General features: G+C 49.3%; 1 protein-coding gene across 1 annotated transcript; it reads right to left on the bottom strand.

Moving 5' to 3' along the window:
* Positions 1-580: 580 nt before the first annotated feature.
* Positions 581-17,817, bottom strand: SLC25A18 (solute carrier family 25 member 18; the record flags this gene model as incomplete). The annotated part of the gene is made up of 12 exons (XM_080704949.1): positions 581-722; positions 1,042-1,117; positions 1,916-2,070; positions 2,221-2,377; positions 4,771-4,889; positions 5,976-6,066; positions 8,879-8,934; positions 9,068-9,190; positions 11,140-11,211; positions 15,788-15,887; positions 16,978-17,108; positions 17,609-17,817. The coding sequence occupies 12 exons, from the start codon at positions 17,815-17,817 to the stop codon at positions 581-583; spliced, it is 1,431 nt and encodes a 476-aa protein (XP_080561075.1).
* Positions 17,818-19,004: the final 1,187 nt, after the last annotated feature.

Below are 19,004 nucleotides of genomic sequence, written 5' to 3'. Positions count from 1 at the left end.
TTCACAGTTAGATCCACTTGGCCGTTCCTGGGGTGCCCGTTCCAGCTAGGTGTTGAATGTTGGTTTTGGTCCCCATGGACTTTGTCGTGTGTGTGGTTGGGATGGAACCCAGGGCCTTAACGCACTACACAAGCGCTGTACCAAGCTCCGTCCCCAGCACCTGGACTTCTGATCTTTTTCCTCAACGTCGGTATTAGAGCTAAGTTATTTAATTAAAGATTAATAAAACTAAATCCCCAAACTGATTTCAAGAATACTGAGGTTGAATATGAAGTAAAAATGTTAAATTGTAGAAACAGCCCTTCTAGCTTTACTGTCTGTGAAGGTCCTATAATTGGTCAAAGAAAATACTATTCTTGTTTAAAATAGGGGTTTCCGAGCATTGCTGGTAGCTGTCCCTCCAGAGGGATGGACAGGGCTGTTTTTGCTTTACTAGAATGGGGTTCCTTCTGAAACTGAGGTAGCTACACGTTACAGGAAGAATTCTCTATGGGGAGGGACACTTTACTCTGCCCCATACCCTTCTAGCCTAAGTCAAACAGGCTAGAGGGGTGGTAGTAGGGAATGTGTTCTGCTGGACCTACTCAAAACACTTTAAGACACGCTCTCCAATCCCAATGAAATAGACACCCTGGGCAATTCCAAAGAGGGGCGCTATGACGAGGGCCCGGCAGCCTGCACCTTTCAGGAAAACAGATGCTCCCTCCTGAATCCAGAGTTTCCTGAGGAGGAAGAAGAGCCCCGTGAGCCGTGATGAGAAGCGCTTGGTGATCCCTCAGAGCCCTGCACCTTCCTCGCAGAAAAGGTGTCACCAGCAATAGCCAGCCCCAAGTGAGCGCACCGCACCAGCCCGTGAATGTACACGATAGTTTGATACTGGGAATGCGGTCGAGGCCTTGGAGAACAGGCTTGATAGGCTGGACACAAGGGGAAAAGAAAAAAGCCCCCAGCACACCCTGTTTTCGTTGAGAGGACAGATTTTAAGGAAACCCAGAGCCCCACAATGAAATGATCTCGACCGGGCGCCGCAGCAGGGCTCACCTGGCGCAGTCCGCGATCCCGCGGTACATGTCCTCGCCCACGCCTTTCCTGAGGGTTTGGATTCGAGTTTTCAAAACTAAATTGAGAAGTTAAGATAAGTAGTGACCATCTTGCTTTTGGTGTCCTGCATGCACACACAAAGTATGTAGTGGGGTCCCTTTTAGACTGAGCCGTGAGGCCAGGTCTGCCACTGACATATGTAACACATGTTGCTCTTAAGGTCTGGTTTAAACAATGAAGGAACCAGAAAGACCCATTGGGCTGCTGGGGATGGGGATGGGGATGGAACTGAGGGGCATTCTACCTGTTACACCCTCGGCCCTTTTTATTGTTTTATTATAAAATGGTCTAAGTTGCTGAGGCTAGCCTCCGACTAGAGAAAATCCGATTTTAGCCTCCTAAATCCTGGGATTACAGTTGTGCACAATATGGCGCCTGGATCCTTTGGACTGATCTTTGTGAGACTAAGACAAGAGGATTGCAGGTTTGTGGCCAGCCTTAGCAACTTAAGGGAGACCCTGTTTCAAAATAAAAAATAAAATAGGGCTGGAGGTGCATCTCCAGGGGGGGATGCCTCTGGGTTCAATCCCCAGTACTGCACACACAATAAATAAATAAATAAGTAAATAAATAAATAATAAAAAAAAACTCAGCAGCCATTTATAGCCCAGGCTCGCTATACTAGAGGACAAGAAAGCCAGGAAGCCATCACCTAGATGAGGGATCTGAGATACAGGATGTGTTCTCCTCGGCCCGCTTCCACTGAAGGCCTCCGGTGAGCTTCTGCCAAGCAGCCACCGTCGCCACCCAAGAGGGCGTCCAGGGTTGGGCTGTTCCATGACAAGTGCCTAACTCCGTCGGTCCGCCTACTCACCGTCCAGAGGCGTGACCGCAACGGCCGCCACGGAGCCAGCGATGCAGCCCGACACGAAGGAGTGCGCGAAGGAGGCCTTCCCCGTGGGTTCGCGGACGCCCAGGCTGTTGAGGTTGGCAAACAGCGGGAAGTAGATGACGGAGAAGGGCATGTCTCTGCAGAAGAGAGGAAGCCTGAGCTCTGGGCTCTGCAGCTGGCTCCGGGTACCCAAGGGAGATGCAGAGGAAGCCCAAGGGGAGGGCCAGGCCCAGAGCCCAAGAGGCAGAGTCGGACGAGGGGCGAGGGCGCTGGTCGGGGGGGCTCACCTGAGGAGCGTGGCACCCAGGCCCCTGTAGAGACCTGCCAGGCCCTGCGTGCGCAGCAGCTCCCGCGCGATGAGGGTGGCCGAGGGGCGCGCTGCCGAGCCAGTGGTGTAGGGCCGGGAGGAGCCCGGGCCAGTGGACGAGCCCTGACCATGGGCAGCTGAAAGGGAAACACTGCTTGGCCTCAGCCCGGTCCAACGGGGCGTGCCCAGGCCCAGGACGAGCTCACTCCTCCGCCCGGGTCCTGGAGAGTGTTCCAAATTTTTGTTTTGTTTTGTTTTGCGATACTGGGGATGGAACCCAGGGGCATTCTACTTCCGAGCTACACCCCCTGCCCCATTTTTTATTCTTTATTTTGAAATAAATAAAGAATTATTTATTTGTGGCGCAGGCTTGTAATCCCAGCCCTGAGACAGGAGAATCCGGGTTCTCCGCCAGCCTCAGCTACTTAATGAGGCCCTTTGCAACTCAGTGAGACCTTGTTTCAAAATAAAGAATAAAAAATAGCATTGGGAGTATATCTCAGAGGCAGAATACCCCCTGGGTTCTATCTCTCCAGTATTAAAAAAGAATTAAATTAAAGTTTAAAAAATTAAGAAAAAAATGTTGTAGGAATACTAGAATTTTTTTTTTTTTTTTTTTTGGTGGTACTGGGGGTGGAACCGAGGGGCTTTCTACCTCCAGGCTATACTCCCAGACCTATTTTATATTTCATTTGGAAACAGGGTCTCACTAAGTTGCTGAGAGCCTCACTAAGTAGCTGAGGCTGGCTTCGAACCTGTGTGATCCTCCTGTCTAAGCCTCTGAAGCGCAGGGATTACAAGCGTGCGCCACCACGCCCAGCTAGAATACTAGAACTTTTTTTTTTTTTTTTTTTTTTTTTTTTAGTGGTACTGGAGGCGGAACCCAGGGGCTTTTCTATCTCTCGAGTACACTCCCAGACCTATTTTATATTTTTTATTTGGAAACAAGGTCTTACTAAATTGCTGAGAGCCTCACTAAGTAGCTGAGGCTGGCTTCAAACCTATGCGATCCTCCTGTCTCAGTCTCCGAAGCGCTGGGATTACAAGCGTGCACCATCATGCCCGGCTCATACTAGAATTTCTTACCCATGTTGAAAATTAACGTGAAGAGGCTCTGCCCTTTGCAGATAGGAGCACAGTGGGCTTCCTTCCCTTGCCGTATTTGTGGCACAGCTGCGGTTGTATTTCTTTCAGGCTGGTCTAAGCAACCTAGAACCTGAAGAAAGCAACCTAGAACCTGAAGAAGTCTGGCACAGCCTGTGTGCACAGCTGAAACGAGGGGGAAGGGCTCCCACAATTCTCCGGGACTGTGTGCCCCTTGCGAGGCGCTGTGTTGGCACATCTCATATTAATTCAGACATTCATTTAGCCCTAAGAAGAGGTCCCTCTGTCACTCCATCTTGGGTGGACTTCCTTCCAGAGATAGCCAACTCTTGGTCTTATTTTATGTATTGGTACCTACACTACTGTATTTCTGAGAGAAACCAGAATTCAGGAAAGGGCTGAACTTCTAGGGAACACCGAAAGAGTAGGAATGAGCTGGGCACAGTGCCGCATCAAGTAATCCCAGTACTTGAGGGTGAGACAGGAGCATCACAGGTTTAAGGCCAGCCTCAGCAACTTAGCAAGGGTCTCAGCAACTTAGTGCGACCCTGTTTCCAAAAAAAAAATAAACTAGGGCTCGGGTGTATCTCAGAGGTAAAATTCCCTGGGTCTAATCCTAGTACTACCACCAAATACATAAAGAAGGAGGAGGAGGAGGAGGAGGAGGACGATGACAAGGAGGACAAGGAGGAGGAGGAGAAGAGAGAGAGAGAGAGAGAGAGAGAGAGAGAGAGAGAGAGAGAGAGAGAGAGAGAGAAAGAAAAGGAGTGAATCAGGTGTTGCAGCATCTGCCTGTGATCCTTGGTACTGGGGAGGCTGATGCAGGAGGATCACAAGTTCAAGGTCAATCTCAGCAATTTGGCAAGACCTGGTCTCCAAGTAAGAATAAAAAGAGCTGAGGCTATAACTCAGTGGTACAATGCCCCTGAGTTCCATCCCAGTATGTGAGAGAGAGAGAGTAAAAAAAAAAATGAAATAGTCTCCCTCTCTCTCTCTCCTCTCTCTCATCTTTCATCTCCCTCAGAACCCAAGGGTGTTCTACCACTGAGCTATACCCCAGACACTTTATTTTCATTTTTTCTAAATCATGAAACAAATTTTTGCTAAATTACCACCTACTGGCCTCGAACCTATCATCCTCCTGTCTTAGTTTCTTTTCCCTTTTTATGCCTTTCCATGAAAAGCCAGCTTCTGCAACAAAAACAACTTATTGGCTGAAGAGGAGTGTAGTGAGCAAGTCCTTGATGTTTCTTAGAATCCTTAGGAAACGCCGCCCAAATGTCCAGGCAGGGCAGTAGAAGCCTCAGGCAGGCTTTGTTCTAGAGCTGCAGGTGCGGAAGGCTGTCAAGTTCCTCTCCAGCGGAGAGCCGGCTGGAGCAGGGGCAGTGGGTCCCACCTTCCCACCGTGGGGGTGACTGGGCCTCACCTAAGCGTCCGGCATCCTGCAGCTGAATCTTGAGCATTTCCATAGGACAGGTCACCACCACTTGGCACACTCCAGCCCCACACCCAGCCAGCATCTCCATCCTCAGGTCCCGCTGCATCCTGTGGGGCAGAAGGCTCCTCAGCCTCGGGCACTGCCAAGCCTCGGTTTATCACTGGTACCTGCCCTGTCGGCTTGGCTGCCCCACCCACTGGCCTCGAACCTGAGACTGTCTGAGAACCTGTGATCCTCCTCCTGTCTCAGCCTCCCAAGTACTGGGGTTACAAGCATGCATCACCATGCCTGGCTTGAGACTCCATTTAAAAGTTCATCAGAAGCCGGGCGTGGTGGCGCACGCTTGTAATCCCAGCATTTGGGAGGCTGAGACTGGAGGATCCAGGTTCGCAAACAGCCTCAGCTACTTAGTGAGGCTCTTTGTAACTCAGTGAGACCCTGTTTCAAAATAAAGAATGAAAAATAGGGTTGGGGGTGTTGCTCAGAGGTAAAAATGCCCCTGGGTTCCATTCCTGATACTGAAAAAAAAAAAAAAAGTTTATCAAAAATCCAGGTGGCACACTCGTAACCCAATACTTGGGAAGCTGAGACAGGAGGATCACAGGTTCTCAAACAGTCTCAGATACTTAGTGAGGCCCTCTGCAACTTAGTGAAACTCTTTCAAATTAAAGAATAAAAAAAAAAATAGGGTTGGGGTGTTGGGGTGTAGCTCAGAGGTAGAATGCCCCTCGGTTCTATCCCCAGTACTGCAATAAATAAATAAATGAATAAATGAATAAATAAATAAGGCTGGAATGTAGCTTGGAAGTAAAATTCCCCTCCATTCAGTCCCCAGTGCCACAAAAAAATAAATAACAAGTAAGTAAATAAATAAGCCATAGCTCAACAGCTAGTTGACGACTGTATCTCCATATATATTCTATATGTTCCATCTTCCCTCAATATATATTTTCTACCTGTCCACCTGTCTCTTCCAAATTACACAGGCTCATTTTCTCCCTTTATTTTCTATCTGTCAAACACAACAACCCTCAGCCTCCCAAGTACGGGGATTACAGGGCATGTGCCTCCGCGCCCAGCTGTGTGTGGATATAAAACCACACAGACAGGTAAACTGAGGCGGATGCACAATCCCCTCCCCTAAAACAGACACACGGCCAAGGCTCTCAGCACCCACGCCCTCTTGGCCATACCCGTCTCCCATGAGAAGCTGTCGGAAGAAATCATTGGCCGCCAGCTTGATGGCCTTCTCTGGAGTGACCAAGGTGAGGTTCACTGCGGCCCCTGGAGGCAAAGAGCAGAGGAGAGGCGAGGGCTGTGCCAGAGTGGGGAATCAGAGGCTGCTCCCCCCCAGAAGACAGAGCTGGGGGTGGGGAGGAGAGGCAAGCAGGGCCCCTCGGCTCGCGTGCGTGTGTGTGTGGTACTGGGGTTGAACCCACGGGTGTTTCACTTCCGAGCTACACCCCCAGACCTTTTTATTTATTTATTTTTGTTTATTTATTTTTGTGGTGCTTGGGATTGAACCCAGGGATATTTTACCTCTGAGCTACACCTCTAAACCCTTTTTTCTTTTTTTTTGTGTGTGGTATGGGGGTGAACCCAGGGGCTTTTCTACCTCCGGGCTATACTCCCAGACCTATTTTTTTTTTTTTTTTTTGGTGGTACTGGGGTTCCTGGAAGCCCTTCTACCTCCGGGCTACACTCCCAGACCTATTTTTACATTTTTATTTGGAAACAGGGTCTCCTAAGCCAGCGCACGCGGCTGGCTTCGAACCTGTGCGATCCTCCTGTCTCTGCCTCCCAAGTGCGGGGATTACAAGCGTGCGCCACCACGCCCGGCCTCCCAGACCTATTTTATAGTTTATTTGGAAAAAGGGTATCACTAAAGTGCTGAGAGCCCAAGTAGCTGAGGCTGGCTTCGAACCTGCGTGATCCTCCTGTCTCAGCCTCCCAAGCACGGGGATTACAAGCGCATGTGCCTACACACTCGGCCTTTTATTCTTTATTTTGAAACAGGGTCTGACTCACTTGCTGAGGCTTTCGTCAAATTTGTGATATCCCCGCCTCAGCCTCCCAAGCACTGGGATTACAAGGGTGCGCCACATAACCAGTTTATCAAATCTGTGACCCTCCTGTTTCAGCCTTCAAAGTGCTGCGATTATAGGTGTGTGCCACTGTGCCCAGCTTCCTTAGCCCCTTGGCGTGTGTGTGTGTGTGTGTGTGTGTGTGTGTGTGTGATATTGGAAACTGAATCCATCCAGGGGCACTCTACCAATGAGCTACTTCCCCAGAACTACTACTACTACTACTATTACTACTACTACTACTACTACTACTACTACTTATTATTATTATTATTATTATTATTATTATTATTATTATTATTATTTGCAGTACTGGGGATGGAATGTAGTGGCATTCTACCTCCAAGCTACACCCTCAGCCCTGTTTTTATTCTTTTTTGTGTGTTTGGGGGTCTCTGGGAATGGAACCCAGGGGCATTCTACCTCTGAGCTACACCCCCTGCACTGTTTTTTATTCTTTATTTTGAAACAGGGTCTCACTGAGTTGCAAAGGCTCACTAAATAGCTGAGGCTGTCCGCAAACCGCAATCCTCCCATCTCAGCCTCCCAAACACTGGGATTACAAGTGTGGGACACAACGCCTGGCTCATCCTATTGATGATGATGATGATGACGATGATGATACTGAGGATTGAGGATGGAATCCAGGAGTGTTCTACCTCTGTACTATACCCTCAGCCTTATTTTATTTTTTTAGTTTGAAACAAGGTTTTAGTAAGTTATGGAGGCTGGTCTTGAACATGAGATTCCCCCTGTCTCAGCCTCCCAAGTACTAGGGGTGCAGCAGCAGCACAGGAGAGGAGGGGCTGGAGACCTCGTCTTGGGTCCCTTTGGGCCTCTCCCTCTTCTGCTACTAGCAGGGAGGCCGAGAGAGGAGGTGAGCTGGGGCCTCTGGTAGGGCAGGGAGGGAGCTGGGTGCCCCGGGCTTGCTGGTGCCTCAGGAAGCCTCACCAGGAAACAGTTACCTGCACCTCTGCCAGAGAGCTCCAAGGCTGGTGAAAGGTGATAACCAGCCGGGTGCGGTGGCGCACGCTTGTAATCCCCGCACTTGGGAGACTGAGACAGAAGGGTTGCACAGGTTCAAAGCCAGCCTCAGCTACTTAGTGAGGCTCTCAGCAACCTAGTGAGACCCTGTTTCCAAATAAAATATAAAATAGGTCTGGGAGTATAGCCTGGAGGTAGAAAAGCCCCTGGGTTCCACCCCCAGTACCACCAGAAAAAGAAAAAAAAAAAGAAAGAAAAGAAAGAAAAGAAAGAAAGGTGACCACCACCCAGCCCCCATCCCAGCAGCTCCCTGGCCAGAAGGAGCACCCAGGTCCCATGTGGGTGGGGTGCACTGTTCCTGATGTAGGATAGAAGAAATAAGTAAGTAGAAAGGAGACAGACAAGAAGGAAGAGTAAAAATATAACTTTAATATAAGAACCTGGAGCTGAAATCCTTCTGCCTCTAGTCCACAAACCAGATCTCTTTCCCAGGCCTGACCCTACCATAAATTCCTGGGAAACCTGTAGATCCTAGAATTAACAATATCTCTGAAAAAAACTATAATTTAGGATATCCTAGCTTATCCGTCAATCAACTAATGAGGACCCCAATCAACCCAAGATCATCCACCCTAAGGCTGAGCAGACCACAGACCACCAGGAAGCGCCTCGGGACTGCCGGACTGACCTCATGCTCACATACCTTCTCTAGCCCACCCCTCACGAAAGTCCCCTCTAAGAAGAGAACCCTGAACTCCCCAAAATGCCTTCCTCATCTTAAGGTGGCCCGCATTCTCTCTTGAATGTGCATTTCCTCCCCTTTTCCCCCAATAAACCTCTGTCTATGTCTCTAACTGGCACGTGCTGAAATTCTTTTCTGACAAGTTAGCCAAGGACCCTGCAGACCCCGAGTTCCTGAGCCGAAAACTCACCCCAACATCTTTGGCACCCCAACATTCCCACCAGGCTAAGCCAGGCCCCCCACCCCTTCACCCCCTCACCCCCACCACCCCGTCTACTAAGCCCACCTCGGTACATGCCCAAGAAGCCCTCGGCACGCGCTGTCTTCACCAGGCAATCTGTCCTAGAAGCAGAGGCCAGAGTTAGTGGTGCCCGGAGGCCCCGCCCTCGCGCCCCGGCCTTGCTAGGCGCACCCCAGGTGACCAAGCCCCCATTCCCTCCACGATCTCCCCCCAGGCCCCTCTGCCCACACCTACATTCCTTTGTACATGTCTTTTCCGTGCTGGTTCTGCAGCCGGGTCTTGGCTAAGTCGATGGGGAAAACGCAGGTCACCCCCACAAGCCCCGCCACACCTCCGTTGATGAGCTTCGCTGCGATGCTGGGCCACAGGCAGGAGAGAGGCAGTGAGGGGATGGGCGACCGGGAGAGGGACCAGAGAGCTGTCCAGAGCTCCCACCCCACCGGCAGCCTCTCCCCCAGGCAGCAGGGCGCTGGGGCACTCAGCCCCGGCCCAGGGGGACGAGCTCGCCACGCTGAGCCTCCGGGGCCTCCGAGCCCTGTTCTCTGGGTTTGCCTCCCCCACCCCCAACCCCCGTGCAATCACATGGCAGTTTTCAAGCTGCAACTTTACTTTGAGCTTCAGGTTGGGCAGAATGGAGTCCAAATCCTGGCTATTCTGTTATTTGAACGAGGGGCCTGCCTGCTCAGAGCTTTCCTTTCCACAACTCACCTTGGGGCTTCTGGAAGAATTCAAAATCCAAGTCATTAGGTAAATGGCAGTTTTGTTAATAATAAGACACACACCTCTAGGAGGCTGCTAGTCAGCAGGAGATAACAAGGGTTAAAATATTATTTAATTGTAGCCAAAGCAAAGGCATGTGTATGTGTGTGTATGATGGGGGAGGAGATTGAACCCAGAGTCATTCTACCACTGAGGTATATCCCTGGCCTGCTTGCTTATTTATTTATTTATTTATTTATTTATTTATTTATTTATTTATACTGGGGATTGAACCCTGGGGACCAGCTATACTCCCAGCCTTCTCTTTCTTTCTCTCTCTCTTTCTTTCTTTCTTTCTTTCTTTTTCTTTCTTTCTTTTTTGTGGTACCAGGGATGGAGCCCAGGGGCATTCTATTTCCAAGCTACTCCCCTAGTCCGTTCTATTCTTTTTTATTTTTGAAAAAGTTTCACTTAGTTGTGGAGGGCCTCAGTAAGTAGCCGAGGAGCCCAGTGTGGTGGTGCACACTTTTAATCCCAGCCTTTTGGAGATCTGAGACAGGAGGATCACAATCACGGTTCACGGACAGACTCAGCTACTAAGTGAGGCCCTCCGCAACTCACTGAGACCCTGTTTCAAAATAAAGAATAAAAAATTGGGCAGGGGTGTAGCTCAGAGGTCAAATGCCTCTGGATTCCATCCCCAGACCCACAAAAAAAAAAAAAAAAAAAAAAAAAAAAAGAATAAAAAATTGGGATGGGGATGGAACCCAGGCCATTCAACCTCCAAGCTACACCTCTGCCCTATTTTTTATTCTTTATTTATTTTGAAACAGGGTCTCACTGAGTTGCAAAAGGCCTCACTAAGTAGCTGAGACTGTCTGCGAACCCCAATCCCCCTGTCTCAGGATACCAAATGCTGAGATTACAAGCGTGCGCCACCAGACCTGGTTTATTTTTTATTCTTTATTTTGAAACAGAGTCTCATTGAATTGACAAGGGCCTCACTAAGTAGCTGAAGCTGTCCTCCTGTCTCAGCCCCTCAAATGCTGGGATTACAAGCATATCCCACCACGCCTGGCCTTTTTTGTTTTAAAATAGGGTATCGCAAGGTTGCTGAGTCTCATTAAATTGTTGAGGCTGGCTTCGAACCTGTGATCCTCCTGTCTCAGCCTCCCAAGTATAAGCACACCTGGTACAAAGGCATTCTTCATCCTGGTTGAGTATAGGAGTTTAGGATGACAAAGCATAGAAAATAAAGCTTCCTCAGACTCTTTGGGAGCTTGGGAAATGTTCTTATCTATAGGGCCAGAGGTAGATTTGAGCCAAATATTTGAAGATGGATTACCCAGAAGCAGTAGAGTAGATATTAGATTTTCTCACAGAGGAACCTTGAGAAACAGGCAGGAAATTTTGTGGCAACAAATAGTATTCTAACTTACATTTTGCAGCGCATCCAATTACAAATTATATTTCACAATATCACACGTTTGTATATGTTTGCGTGTGGGGGGGTAATGATTTGGGGAAATGGGTCTTGCTTGCTCTTTCCCTAGGACCAGCACATCCTCACCTGCTCCTCTCCCACCAGCAGCCCCACTGTAGCTTACCTCCGATCCTGGCTGGACATCCTGCAGGGCTGGCAGCCGCCGCTGGCAGGTGGCACGGCACAGCTGTTGGCTCTTCAGGGGAAGAGGCTGTCTGCGTCTGCGCTGGCGGAGGGAGAAGTGGTTTCCTTGGCGCTAGCTTCCCACAGAGGTGACAGGACCAAGAATTGTCAATGTATTAGTGCTGCCAGTTTGCTCTGAATTCTTCTATCATAAGATCTTTTGGGCTTCGGGGATTCAGATTAGAGTCCTTGACCTCTTGGACTTTAGGGTCAGATAAGGAGAAAGGGGGACAGGAAGGATAAGAGGCCCAACTGTGTGAGGCCCAGGGTTCAGTTCCCAGTACTAGGAAACAAAGGACCAAACTAAGAGAGATGTCCTGGAGCCATTCGGACGGAGGCCTGGGACTCATGAAGGAGGCTGCCGGGACACGCCAGAGGGATTGTTAATAGCTGAGCCAAGTGTGGTGGTGTATGCCTGTAACCCCAGCACTTAGGAGTTTGAGACGGGGAGGATGCCAGGGTCAAGGTCAGCCTCAGCAATTTAGAGAGATCTCAGGGCACAGAGTGAGACCCTGTTTCTAAATAAAAAATAAGCCAGGCATGGTGGCACACGCTTATAATCCCAGCGCTTGGGAGGCTGAGACAGGAGGATCGTACGGGTTCGAAGCCAGCCTCAGCTACTTAGTGAGGCTCTCAGCAACTTAGTGAGACCCTGTTTCCAAATAAAATATAAAATAGGTCTGGGAGTATAGCCCAGGGGTAGAAAGTCACTGGGTTCCACCCCCAGTACCACCAATAAATAAATAAATAAATAAATAAGTTAGGGTGTAGATAGAGGCAGAATGCCCCTGAGTTCCATCTCCAGCACTAAAAAAAAAAAAAAAATCTGGGTGTGGTGGCGCACGCTTGTAATCCCAGCACTTGGGAGGCTGAGACGGGAGGATCACACAGGTTCAAAGCCAGCCTCAGCTACTTAGTGAGGCTCTCAGCAACTTGGTGAGACCCTGTTTCCAAATAAAATATAAAATAGGTCTGGGAGTATAGTCCAGGGGTTCTACCCCCCCCAGTACCACCAATAAATAAATAAGTTAGGGTGTAGATAGAGGTAGAATGCCCCTGGGTTCTATCTCCAGCACATAAAAAAAAAAAAGGAAATTCCTGAGGTAATTAAAACATGAGCTTCTGAGCTCCACCTTTTTTTTTTTTTTTCCTTCCATACTAGGGATGGAACTCAGGGTCATTCTACCTCCGAACTACACCCCCAGCCCTATTTTTTTTTTTTTTTTTTTTTTTTTTGGTGGTACTGGGGGTGGAACCCAGGGGCCTTCTACCTCTAGGCTACACTCTCAGACCTATTTTATATTTTATTTGGAAACAGGGTCTCTCTCTCTTAAGCCAGCTGAGGCTGGCTTTGAACCTGTGCGATCCTCCTGTCTCAGCCTCCCAAGCGCAGGGATTACAAGCGTGCGCCACCATGCCCGGCCCCAGGCCTAACTTTTATTCTTTATTTTATTATTATTATTATTATTTTTGGTGGTACTGGGGCTCCTGGAAGCCCTTCTACCTCCGGGCTACACTCCCAGACCTATTTTTACATTTTTATTTGAAAACAGGGTCTCCTAAGCCAGCGCACATGGCTGGCTTCGAACCTGCGCGATCCTCCTGTCTCTGCTTCCCAAGCGCGGGGATTACAAGTGTGAGCCACCACGCCCGGTCTTTATTCTTTATTTTAAAACAGGGTCTCACTAAGTTGCAGAAGGTCTCACTAAGTAGTAGCAGAAACTGTCCAAGAACCACAGTCCTCCTGTCTCAGCCTCCCGAATGCTGGGATTATAAACATGCGCCACCACACCCAACTGACTCTCATGCTTTTTCAAATAGCTAGCATTTTCCCGGAACCTGTACCTTTACTTGAATCAAAACCTCTGCCTTTATCTCTGACTGGCGCATATTGAAATTCCTTTTGCCATGGAAACCAAGAACCTGCAGAAATTATTGTCTTTCCATGACATATTCTTTGGCGCCCAATATGGGGCTTCAGTGACTGGCACTTTTAAGTCCACTTATGACATACTTTTTGGCACTCTATTGTGGAATTCTGGAGAAACTGGCACTCATAAATCTAATGAAAATGTTTGGATTGTTTTTATCCTTGCATTTATTTATTTATTTATTTATTTATTTATTTATTACGGTACTGGGGATAAAACCCAGGGGTATTCTACCTCCGAGCTATACCCCCAGCCCTATTTTTTTATTCTTTATTTTGTTCTTTTTTTGTTGTTGGTTTTTTTTTTTTTTTTTTTTGGCGGGTCTGGGGATGGAACCAAGAGGTATTTGACCTCTGAGTTACACCCCCTGCCCAATTTTTTACTCTTTATTTTTTAATTTATTTTTTATTTTTGGTGCTACTGCGGTTCCTGGAAGCCCTTCTACCTCCGGGCTACACTCCCAGACCTATTTTATATTTTGAAACAGGGTCTCATAAGCCAGCGTGGCTGGCTTCGAACCTGCGCGATCCTCTTGTCTCTGCCTCCCAAGCGCGGGGATTACAAGCGTGCGCCACCACACCTGGCTACTCTATTTTTGAAACAGGGTCTCACTGAGTTGCGGAGGGCCTCCCTAAGTAGCTGAGGATATCCGTGAACCGTGATCCTCTGGTCTCAGCCTCCCAAATGCTGGGATTACAAGCATCTGCCACCACACCCAGCTTATCCTTGCTTTTATATTTATTTATTTATTTATTTATTTATTTATTTATTTATTTATTATTTCAGTACTGGGGATGGAACCCAGGGGCATTCTACCTCCAAGCAACAACCCCAACCCTATTTTTTTTTTTTTTTTTTTGGTGGTACTGGGGTTCCTGGAAGCCCTTCTATCTCCGGGCTACACTCCCAGACCTATTTTTACATTTTTATTTGGAAACAGGGTCTCCTAAGCCAGCGCGCGCAGCTAGCTTCAAACCTGCGCGATCCTCCTGTCTCTGCCTCCCAAGCGCGGGGATTACAAGCGTGTGCCACCACGCCCGGCACCCCAACCCTATTTTGAAACAGGATCTCACTGAGTTGCAAAGGGCCTCACTAAATAGCTGAGGCTGTCCACAAACTATGATCCTCCTGTCTCAGCCTCCTGAATGCTGGGATAACAAGGGTGTGTCCCCACATCCGGCTTTCATCCCTGCTTTTATTTATTTATTATTGTGGTACTAGGGATGAAACCTAGGGGGTACTGTACCTCCTAGCTATACCCACAGCCCTGTTTTTTATTCTTTATTTTGAAACAGGTTCTTACTGAGTTGTGAAGAGCCTTGTTAAGTAGCCAAGTCTGTCCACGAACTGTGATCCTCCTGTTTCAGCCTCCCAAATGCTGGGATTACAAGTGCCACCATACCTGGCTTATCCTTGCTTTTAAATGTTCTCTTTGTGTGTGTAGGTAGTGGGGAATGGCAGAGGTAGCTCAGAGGTGTATGGATTATAGAGGCGAGAGGTGAGGTTATGCCTTAAGTGGGGGGCCCAGCCTGTAGAGGCAACCCAGCCATGGTTTTCTTCCCAGGAAAAAGGAGGAGGGAATCTGGGCGTGGTGGCACATGTAATTCCAGCATTTGGGAGGCTGAGACAGGAGGATCATGGTTCTCGCACCACCTCAGCTATGTAGGGAGGCTCTTAGCAACTTAGTGAAACCCTATTTCCAAATAAAATATAAAAATAGGTCTGGAAGTGTAGCCTAGAGGTAGAAAGCCCTTGCGTTCCATCCCTAGTAACACAATAAATAAATAAGGAAGGAAGGAAAGAAAGGAAGGAAGGAAGGAAGGAAGGAAGGAAGAAAGAAAGAAAGAAAGAAAGAAAGAAAGAAAGAAAGAAAGAAAAACTAGGGCTGGTAGTGTAGTCCGGAGGTAGAATGCTCCTGAGTTCCATTCCCAGTACCACAAAAAAAGGAAGAAGAAAGAAGAAGAAGAAGGAAAAGGAGAAGGAAAAGGAGAGGGAGAGGGAAAGGAGGAAGAGGAAGAGGAGGAGGGGGGAGGAGAAGAAGAAGAAGGAGAAGAAGGAGAATGAGAAGGTGGATCTACCCTCCCACCTCAAGCCCCAGGCCCAAGGTCACTTTGGAGGGCCGAGGTCACTTCCCCGGCAGTGGTCTGCGGGAGGCAGCGGTCCAGTCTGGCATGACCATAGTCACCCAGACAATTGCCCCAGTCCTCTCTAGTCACTTGCCAGTGCTAGCAAGCCACATGGCATGGGCAGCTGCAACCTCCTCCAGCCGAGTGCCTGCCTGCCCAGAGCTGGAAACAGCCGGCACCCCTGCCTGTCTCTCCTGTGCTCCCTCATTTTCTGGCAAAACCCGTTCTCCCTTAAATGAGTGCTTGAATGCACTATAGACGGGGCTACCCTTTTTAGTTAAACAGCACTTTTATTACAAGGAAGCAACTGCCTCCCAGCTTCTGTGTCACCTGGGGTGACCCATGGCTTCTGTCACCTGGGCGCCCCGTGCCCAGGGAGCGGCCTCTTCCTCCTGCGCCCTTCCTTTCGTATGTGGCAGTGACGCTGGAGACCCGGTCCTCCTGCCTGCCCTTCCCTTTCTCCAACTGTTTACTTGCTAGAAGAATCTTTTCCTACCAACACGAAGCTCGACACAGGCAGGAGAACACTTACTTGCTTTTGGGAAGAACCTTTAGATTTTCTGGGACCCAGGACACAGGCCAGTTGGCTGCGGGGCTGCAGGGAAGAGCTGGCTGACCAAGCTGGGCGGCAGCTGCGGGGTCCCCAAATGAAGCCCCAAGGAGGGACCACACAGCCAAGCCAAACTGCCCCAGAAGCGGGCAGGTGGCTGTTTACTTGGTTCCTAGGGCCGCTCCAAGTTCAGGCTGGGGAACAATTTGACCAGGCAGCTAAGAGGGTGAGAGGATTCTCCACCCACTCAGGGACCTGGAAGCCAGGGAGGCGGACGTACTGGAGAAATCAATGCAGGGCAAACACTTTAGCCAGAAGCTCACCTCTGCCTCTTAGTCTCACACACTTTGTTTTTGCGGGTCTGGGGATGAAACCCAGGGGCATTCGACCTCCAAGCGACACCTCCTGCTCTGTTTTAAATTTTTTTTTTAATTTTTATATTTATTATTTATTTATTTATTTTTTGTGGTACTGGGGGTAGAACCCAGAGGCTTTCTAACTCTGTGCTATACTCCCAGACCTATTTTATTTGGAAACAGGGTCTCACTAAGTTGCTGAGAGCCTCACTAAGTAGCTGAGGCTGGCTTCGAACCCGTGCGATCCTCCTGTCTCAGCCTCCCAAGCGCGGGGATTACGAGCGTGCGCCACCACACCCGGCTTATTTTTATTTTTATTTTTTGGTGGTACTGGGGTTCCTAGAAGCCCTTCTACCTCTGGGATATACTCCCACAGGCTACACTCCCAGACCTATTTTTTTTTTTTAACTTTTTTATGTGGAAACAGGGTCTCTTAAGCCAGCGAGGCTGGCTCGGAACCAGTGCGATCCTCCTGTCTCTGCCTCCCCAGCGCGGGGATTACAAGTGTGCGTCACCATGCCCAGCTTTTCATTCTTTATTTTGAAACAGGGTCTCACTAAGTTACGGAGGGCCTAAGTAGCTTAGCTGAGGCTGCCTACGAACCATGATCCTCCGGTCTCAGCCTTCCAAATGCTAGAATCACAAGCATGTGCCACCACGCCTGGCTCTCACACACTATTTTTTCCCTCCAGTGCTGGGTTTGGAACTCTGGGCCTCACTCTACCACTGAGCACCTCGGCCCTGCACACTTTCTTATCACAGGTCATTGACTTATTCAGTGATCTTTGAGGCAGCCTCCCTGCAGGGACACATTACGCTCACTTAGCCTGGATCCGTGGGGCTGCCATCCGCTCAGCCGTGGGCCCTGCACCTTCCCCAGTGCTGGGGAACGAAGGGCATGAGCGTGACCCCTTTCACAGGCGCAGGAGGATTCCTCCAGTGGAGTTCTGAAAGGTTGCAGGGAGAAGAGGCAACGGGGTTTGGGGTTGGAAGACTGGCTGAGCTGCCCGTGGGACCGTAAGGGCGACGGCAGAGAGGCAAGCGGACACCCTGCTTCTCTTTAGTGACTACATGTCTAATTTGGGGCAAGGGTTGTGGTAGCATGGGAAGAGTGAAGATGCTGAACCGTGTGGGTTCACATGGGACCTGGTTGCCAGGCCAGGGGCCTGAGAGACAGACTCAGTGCTGGGTCCTCAGTCCGACATCCGGGGTTACGTCCCAGCTCCTAAATTCCTGGCTATCTCCCGTTAGGCGTGTTACTTACCGTGATTGTTTCTTCAGCAAAAGGGATGAGATGGCAGGTTTGCAGCGAGTTGCATGAGGCTGTGGGGCAGGGGGCTCTGGGGCAGGCTGCCTTTGAACTGGCCCCGGTCTTGGCATGCGGGCACTAGCTGTGTAACTGAATGAGCTGTCGCCTGCCCTGAGCCCGCTCATCCACCTGTCTTACCTGGATGTCGGGCTCTCAGTACAGTGCCGGGCACATACAACGTGCCCACTAAGCGCTTGCTTCCTGGGCATCAGGTGCTGCTGAGCAAGGGTGCACAGGGCACACTCAGGCATGTGGCAGTGACGGTGGTGTGGACAGGCCAGGGAGAGTGGCTTCCGTGAAGAGTGGGTGTGGCAGCTGGTTAAGGGCACCAGGGACAGGCCACGCATGGGGCCTGGGTGTCAGGGCGAAGACGGGGGTAGAGGAGAGAGGGGAGGGGAGTCTGGCTGTGGACCCGAGCTTAAAATGGCAGCTGCAAACAGAGGATGATGATGTGTACAGAACGAGTCCTGTCATCTTAAATGCCCTATGATAGCTATTGTAAGAAAAACAAGCCGGGCGTGGTAATCTGAACATTCAGGAGGCTGAGACAGGAAGGATACCTTTCATATACATCCTCAGCTACTACTTAGTGAGGCCCTTTGCAACTCAGTGAGATACTGTTTCAAAATAAAGAATAAAAAATAGGGCTGGTGGTATAGCTCGGAGGTAGAATGCCCCTGGGTTCCATCCCAGACCCGCAAAAGAAAAAGCAAGAAAGCAAGCAAGCAAGCAAGAAAAAACAAAAGATAAAGAAAAAGAATCCAGGTGTTGTGGCACACGCTTGTAATCCCAGTTCTTGGGAGGCTGAGACAGGAGGATCGCGCAGGTTCAAAGCCAGCCTCAGCAAGTAGCGAAACTCTCATCAATCTAGTTAACCCTGTTTCAAAATAAAAATAAAATAGGACTAGGGGTGCAGCTTGGAAGTAAAATGGCCCTGAGTTCAATCCCCAGTACCATAAAAAAAAGAAAGAAAAGAAAAAAAAACAACAACAAAACACTCAAAACAGAATGAGTGCCAGAGAGCATGGAGAGACACTGGAGGCTTCCTTTGTGTGCGGTGCTGAGGTTGAACCGGGGCATTCTGCCTCTGAGCTACACCCCCAGCTCTATTTTTTATTCTTTTTTTTTTTTTTTTTTTTGTGGGTCTGGGGATGGAACCCAGGGGCATTCGAACTCCGAGCTACACCCCCTGCCCTATTTTTTATTCTTTATTTTGAAACCAGGTCTCACTGAATTGCAGAGGGCCTCACTAAGTAGCTGAGGCTGTCCGCAAACCACGATCCTCTGGTCTCAGCCTCCCGAATGCTGGGTTTACAAGCGTGCGCCACCACGCCCGGCTTGTTTTTTATTCTTTTTTTGAAACAGGGTCTCACTAAGTTGCAGAGGGCCTCATTAAGTAGCTGAGGCTGGCTACAAACCTCCCAAGTACTGGGATTACAAGCATGGGCACCCATACCTGTTTTTTTTTTCTGTCGACCCGGGAGTGGAACCCAGGGGCTTTTCTACCTCCGGGTTATACTCCTAGACCTATTTT

The sequence above is a fragment of the Muscardinus avellanarius genome (assembly GCF_963383645.1).
Source record: "Muscardinus avellanarius genome assembly, chromosome: 11".
In the NCBI taxonomy this organism is placed as follows: domain Eukaryota; kingdom Metazoa; phylum Chordata; class Mammalia; order Rodentia; family Gliridae; genus Muscardinus; species Muscardinus avellanarius.
This window is presented reverse-complemented; position numbering and strand designations above follow the sequence as displayed.